Source organism: Malus domestica, chromosome 02 (assembly GCF_042453785.1).
Source record: "Malus domestica chromosome 02, GDT2T_hap1".
Classification (NCBI taxonomy): Eukaryota; Viridiplantae; Streptophyta; class Magnoliopsida; order Rosales; family Rosaceae; genus Malus; species Malus domestica.
Window position 1 is genome coordinate 17,155,623 of NC_091662.1, and position 6,685 is coordinate 17,162,307.

At 39.7% G+C, this 6,685-nt stretch overlaps 1 protein-coding gene across 1 annotated transcript; it reads left to right on the forward strand.

Annotated features, from left to right (window-relative positions):
* The first annotated feature begins 592 nt into the window (after window positions 1-592).
* LOC103405096 (short-chain dehydrogenase ptmH-like) lies at window positions 593-1,439 on the forward strand. The gene has a single exon (XM_008344064.3). It carries the CDS (start codon window positions 594-596, stop codon window positions 1,437-1,439), a length of 846 nt encoding a protein of 281 aa, XP_008342286.2. The 5' UTR covers window position 593.
* The last annotated feature ends 5,246 nt before the right edge of the window (window positions 1,440-6,685 follow it).

The following is a 6,685-nucleotide window of genomic DNA, read 5'->3' on the forward strand; positions in this document are numbered from 1 at the left end:
TATGTTAATTTTTATTTTCTTGTTAAAATGAAAGTGTGAAAATCTGCCAAAACTTCACTAATATTTAGGTCAAGGAAGCAATCCCACAGCTCCTTGTAAATTGTTTCACTTTCGAATTGGACTGTATAGTTTAACATTGTAGTCTGAGTTCTAATCGAGAAGCTGCCTGCCCCATATTTGCACTTTGTTCCTTCCTTTTTGTTTCACTAGATTTTTTTTTTTCCAATTTTCTGGACCTCGTCTCTTCTCGGCTCAAATTCTAAATTTCAGGCCCAAACAATAACTTATGTAATTTAAAATTTGGCTATGATAGCCGATTACGATTGTTGATTGGAGCTATATGCGTAACCAATGCAAATCAAGAATTTGACATCCTCATTCACGATAAATACCTTGTAAACAAGTCCATTTAAAGCCGGCCGATTATGATTGAAATAGCATATTCCCTCAAGTATATTCTAGTACGCCAATATAATAAAATTAGCAACAAGAATTATACATCTTGGCGCAATAAACACAGTTCATGCATGCCTTCTTATATAAGGTTTATGCAATCCAATCCATTATTCAATGACAAGGGAAATCAAAGAAACATGAGTACTTCTGACTCTAAAGTTGTTCTAGTTACAGGTTGTGCCAAAGGTGGCATTGGCTATGAGTACTGTAAGGCTTTCGCCGAGCAGAAATGCATCGTCTTTGCCACCGACATCTTACACCGCATGAACGACATAGACTTAAGTCCTTCAAAATACATTGACACACTTGAGCTTGATGTGTCTTCAGACGAAAGTGTCGCATTGGCCGTAAAGACGATTATTTCCAAGTATGGCCGCATCGACGTTCTTGTTAATAATGCCGGAATAGGAAGCACCGGACCTCTCGCCGAGCTTCCGTTAGAGACTATAAGAAGGGCTTGGGAGATTAACACGCTTGGGCAACTGAGACTTGTACAACAAGTGGTGCCATACATGGCATCACAGCGCAGAGGCAGCATTGTAAATATCGGAAGCGTTGTGGGCAAAGTGCCAACACCATGGGCAGGGTCTTATTGTGCAAGCAAGGCAGCAGTGCATGCAATGTCAAATACTTTAAGGGTTGAACTGAAGCCGTTTGGTATTGATGTTGTGCTGGTTATGCCTGGGGCAGTTAGATCAAATTTTGGGAGTGCAAATGTAGAGAGGTTGGGCGGTCAGGATTGGAAACTATATAAGGAGTTTAAGGAGGCCATTGCTGAGAGAGCCAGGGCTTCTCAAGGAAGAAAAGCAACGGATGGTGGTGTGTTTGCTAGGCATGTTGCACAGAAAGTTTTGAGGCCCAGACCACCAAAGGTTATTAGTTTTGGTCACATGACTGGTTTGTTTGCTGTGCTTTCTTGGTCTCCTCTTTGGGTGAGAGATATCTTCTTCTCAACTCGATTCAAATTACATAAGAAGCTATAATTATGAATACTCCACGATTCATTGGGTTAATGCATCGAGGTTCAAGGACAAATCAATATCTAATTTCGTTTTTTTTTCTTTCAATTTTTTGTTTTCCTTACAATAATTATCTATGTACTTACATGATGTAGCACTCTACGAAAAGATTTAACGGTTTTGACCGTTTCTCCGATTAATTTCTGGTAATTAAGTATAAGGGTATTATTTGTCAAGATGGCCAACCAAGATGAGAACTTGAAGTAATTTTTCGGATAATCTGAAACATAGTTATGTGGCCTTACTATTTAACTCAATTTATAGCATATAAATTTTTATTAATATATATAGAAGTGGCGACATGAATATTGTGTCGTTTAGTCTTATTATAATACGTGAATTGATACACTGAGTGATCAAACCAATTGTAGGCCTAATTTACTAAACTGCATTTAGGACTAGAGAGGGAGAGGGCCGGTGGCAAGAGAGAGATGAGAGAGATGTAATTCTGAGGCGTTTGTTGTATCACCCAATTGTACTTTTATTTATAGTAGTAGGATAGGTTAAATCCTTACCCTCATAGGATTACAACTCTAATAGGATAATATCTACTAAAGAGAATATGCCAAGAAATCTATAGATACACTAGGATTTACATAATCACAATCATAATCTAAGAGGACTACAACACTCCCCCTTGAGTGTGTAAATACTCAAACAAAACTTTGCATCAAGTGTTTAGCAGTTGAGGTAGAACAGTTGATGAAGTCATCGACACAACGGGCGAATGCGAGTCTAAAATTTAAAGAAAGTATGCATTGGTAGTAAAACTCACAAAACCTTGTTATGGTAAAACCTAAGATAGGTAAAAACTCATAGACTAAGGAGAAAAGTGAGAAGTATGCATAATGTCTAAAACAAACGTTGAACAGGACAAAAGTAGTGAACTCAATGGAGTATGATCATCCCAAAATGGGTGTCTCATCAAAACCTTGTTAGGTAGCAAAAATCCAATGGGAAAATGCTCCTAATCGTAGGAAAAAAAGTACATTAAGATCAAGTGAGTATGCTTCAGGATACTTCCCCCGAGTTAGACATAACTTCCAAATAAGATAACTACAAGCAATTCAACTCAGAAAATTTACACATACCAATTCCTTGGACGAGCTTTTAAAAAGTAAACTTGGGCAATAACTTGGTGAAAGATCGACCAAGTTGTCCTGGGAATGAATTTTCTTGACTTCAATGTTCTAATGTTGTTGTTGTTGGTAAGAATAAAAGAACTTCGGTGCTATATGCTTAATGTTGTCTCCCTTGATGTATTCCTTCTTTAACCGCTCGATACATGCTGCATTGTCTTCAAAGATCATCGTAGGAAGGTCAACGACAGAAGTAAGACCACTAGTGCTTCAAATGTGTTCCATGGCTGCTCTCAACAAAACGCACTCACACGAGGCTTCATGCAAGGCGAAAATCTCAGCATGGTTTGAAGAAGTAGCAACTACTGTTTGCTTGGTGGACCTCCAAAATATTGAGGTGTCTCCAATGGTAAAGACATCCTTATGTAGGTCAGACAAATAACCAGCATTTATATAACCAACAAGGTGAGAATCAACCCGAGGAAAGATAAGGGGCGGCGGCTCCTCTCGAGGATTCATGGGTGTAGAACAAGCCCAAATTCATCGTACCCTTGAGGTAGCGAAAAATATCTTTAACACCATTCCAGTGTTTGCGTGTAGGCGCGTTGCTGTAATTAGCCAAAAGATTAACAACGAATGAGATGTCGGGTCTAGTGCATTGAGCCAAGTACAATAAAGCACCAATTGCACTTAGGTATGGAACTTCAGGCTCCAAAATCTCTTCCTTATCCTCCTTGGGATGGAAGGGATCTCGTTTAGCATCTAGAGTACGAACGACCATAGAAGTACTCAAAGGCTTGGCTTTATTCTCATTAAAACGTTGCAACACCTTCTTAGTGTAGTTCAATTGATGTATTAGGATTCCATCCAAACAGTGTTCGATTTCCAAGCCGAGACAATATTGAGTTTTTCTAAGATCCATCATCTCAAATTCTTATTTCAAGTAAATGGTAATTTCCTAAAGCTCTGCGGGAGTTCCGATGAGGTTCATGTTTTCGACATAAACTGCAACGATTGCAAATCTGAAATATAACTTCTAGATGAACATGCATGGGCATAATTCGTTGTTCCCATAACCCCGACTTGTCAAATATTCACTCAGACAGTAATACCACATCCACTCAAATTGTTTCAATCTGTAGAGTGACCTCCTCAATCTAATCAAGAGGGTGTTCCGTGGTCTATAACTATTTGAACCAGTCAATGGAAGTCATTCTGGAACTTTCATGTAGATTTCCGTATCTAGATCCCTATAAAGATACGCGGTTACCACGTCCATAAGCTGCGTATTCAGTTTTTTGAAAAGTACCAAACTGATAAGGTAGCGGAACGTTATGACGTCCATTACGAGGGAATACGTCTCCTCGTAATCAATCCCAAGGCGTAGAGTAGCCTTGCGCTACGAGACGTGCTTTGTATCGTACTATTTCATTCTTCTCAATACGCTTCCTCACGAAAACCCACTTGTAACCCATAAGTTTCACATGTTGTGGAGTAGGAGCTAAGGGCCCAAACACCTTACGTTTTGCAAGTAAATTAAGTTTAACCTGGATTGCTTGTTTCCAGTTTGACCAATTGGCTCTACGTTGACATTTATCAACGGAACGTGGTTCAATGTCATTGTTAAACATGATGTTGGTAGGAAGAGTATACGCGAATGCATCATCAACAATCATCTTATTCCAATTCTAAACCTCATCCAATACTACGTAATGGATCGAAATCTCGTGATTTTTAGAAGGCCAGTATGTCTAGAATAACCTCATGCGTAGGAACAGATAAGTAAGCGATGACTGGATTCACACTAGGTTCACTAGTTTGTGCCGTTTTCCTCTTCCGGGGTTGTGAATCATTTGAACCAAGGGGTCTACCACACTTCAGGGTTAGAGCATATGATTAGCTAGCCACCAGCGTACCGGGCCGCGTGAGAGGTGCGACCGCCTCACCCTCAGGGACGGTCATGCCTTCCAAGGCGATGTTACAATGTACGTTAAGTACGTCCATCCTTATAGGTGCCTTTGCAACAGGTATATGTGATCTCGTCACATTTGTTAGATCAATAAAAGCATCTAGCATGCTTTGAGCAATGATATGAATATTTAGAATACGTCGCACTTCAATTTCAGACTGGGCAGTGTAGGGATTTAAATGAGACAAAGTGGGAGTAATCCATTATAATTTGTGGCGTTCTACAAGAACATTAGTGATCTTATCTCTCCGTAACGACGGGAAGACTGTCTCATCAAAATGACAATGTGCAAAACATGCAGTACAAAGATCTCCTATCAAGGGCTCTAAATAGCGAATAATTGATGACGAATCATAACTTACATAAATTCCCATTCTTCTCTGAAGACCCACTTTGGTACGAAGTGGCGGCGCTATTGGCACATAGACTGCGCAAACACACATAAATGTGAGATGTCAGGCTTGTATCTTGTAACCAACTATAACGGTGAATGAGGTTGGATAGATGTAAGCCTTAGGTGGATCTACATAGTTGCATGCAATATTGCATGGCCCTAGGTACATATCGACAATTCAGTTTGCATAACCAAAGTCTAAGCTATCGTTTGAATGCGCTTCATGAAAGTTTCTGCCAGGTCATTTTGGGTGTGAACATAGGGTATATGATGTTCAACGTCAATCCCAATTGACATGCAATAATTGTCAAAAGTCTGTAACGTAAACTCTCCAGCATTATCCAGTCGAATCGACTTAATCGGATAATCAGGGTGGTAAGCCCTAAGCTTAATAATTTGAGCTACGAGTTTCGCAAATGCAGCGTTTCATGTAGACAATAAGCAGACGTGTGACCAATATGTCGATGCATCAACCAACACAATGAAGTATCTAAATGGTCTGCATGTTGGTTGGATAAGTCCACAAATATCCTCTTGAATCCTCTAAAGAAACTTAGGGGGTCGTGAATAATCTTTATAGTTGAGGGTTGAATATTCAAATTCCCCAAGGAGCATGCTTTGCATGGTAGATGGTTGAGATAAGATTTTAAGTGATGTATGTGTGATACCTTGAGGATATGGTGCATCATATCTCATCCGGGATGTCCCATTCAATCATGCCAAAGCATAAGAGTGCTCTTGAACCTAGGCATAGGGCCAGCCATGTGGTGGGTCTCCACGAATCGGATGGTTGTTATGTACAACCTACTCGGGAAACGTTCTAACTTCTTGTGAATACACTTCTAGCCATATTCGTAAAAAGTGATACAAAGAAATTCAGAACCATTCTCTTCAGTGGTTTAACATGATATTGATTATCTCGAATATCTCTAAGCTCAACAACGTTCTTCCAGAACGTGGAGAATAGAAGACCTCTTTAATGGTTAAGTCAGTACCATTAGACAACATTATACGGGCATTTCCATATCAGGTTGGATGGGCCTAAAAGGGTTCTCAGAGGTGCATTTTTATGTACGAAGTTAGTAAAATAATGTTGTTCAGATAAGATGGTGTGCGTGGTAGCACTATCAGCCAGATAACTAACTTCCTCACTAGTCATACATAAAAATAAATTAATTGAATCAGTCACATGCATAAACATAATTCCATTCATTCAATTAATCAATCGAGAAATAATATCCATAAAAATAATTATCCATAATTCAAAACAAACCAAACCAAACAAATAATTCCTTTTTTTTGTTGGGAGGGGGGTATGTTCGGCCACACCTAGTGGGTTCGGCCACTAGGGGTATAAAACACCCTAACATACCTTAGAAAAATAAAACTTTATTCTTCCATATGGGCGGATGCCTCTTGAAAATTTGAAACCTCCATAGTTGTAGTAACATATTCGAGATGTTCCACATGCAAAAAGTTAGTTTCATGACGGGAATGACACTTGGAAATAACCTCGAGGGTAGCTCAGCATACATGTGACCAATGATCCTTTGACCCGCAACGATAACACATGTCCAGTACATTAGAAGCTGATTAAACGGTAGTTTTTCCCTTGTTCTTGAAGTTTGGGGCCTTAGAGGCAAGGGGTTGACGCTTTTGGGTCAAATTTCGTCCCTTGGGTAGGTCTCTGCTCTGTTAACCTTGGGCCCATGGTGGGGCCTGCCACCCATTTCTATGGCCACGACAGGGTTTTCATCGGTTGTGGCTG

Bases quoted from the DNA above. Each gene is read 5' to 3' on its own strand.
- LOC103405096 (XM_008344064.3), top strand. From the start codon at position 594: ATGAGTACTTCTGACTCTAAAGTTGTTCTAGTTACAGGTTGTGCCAAA.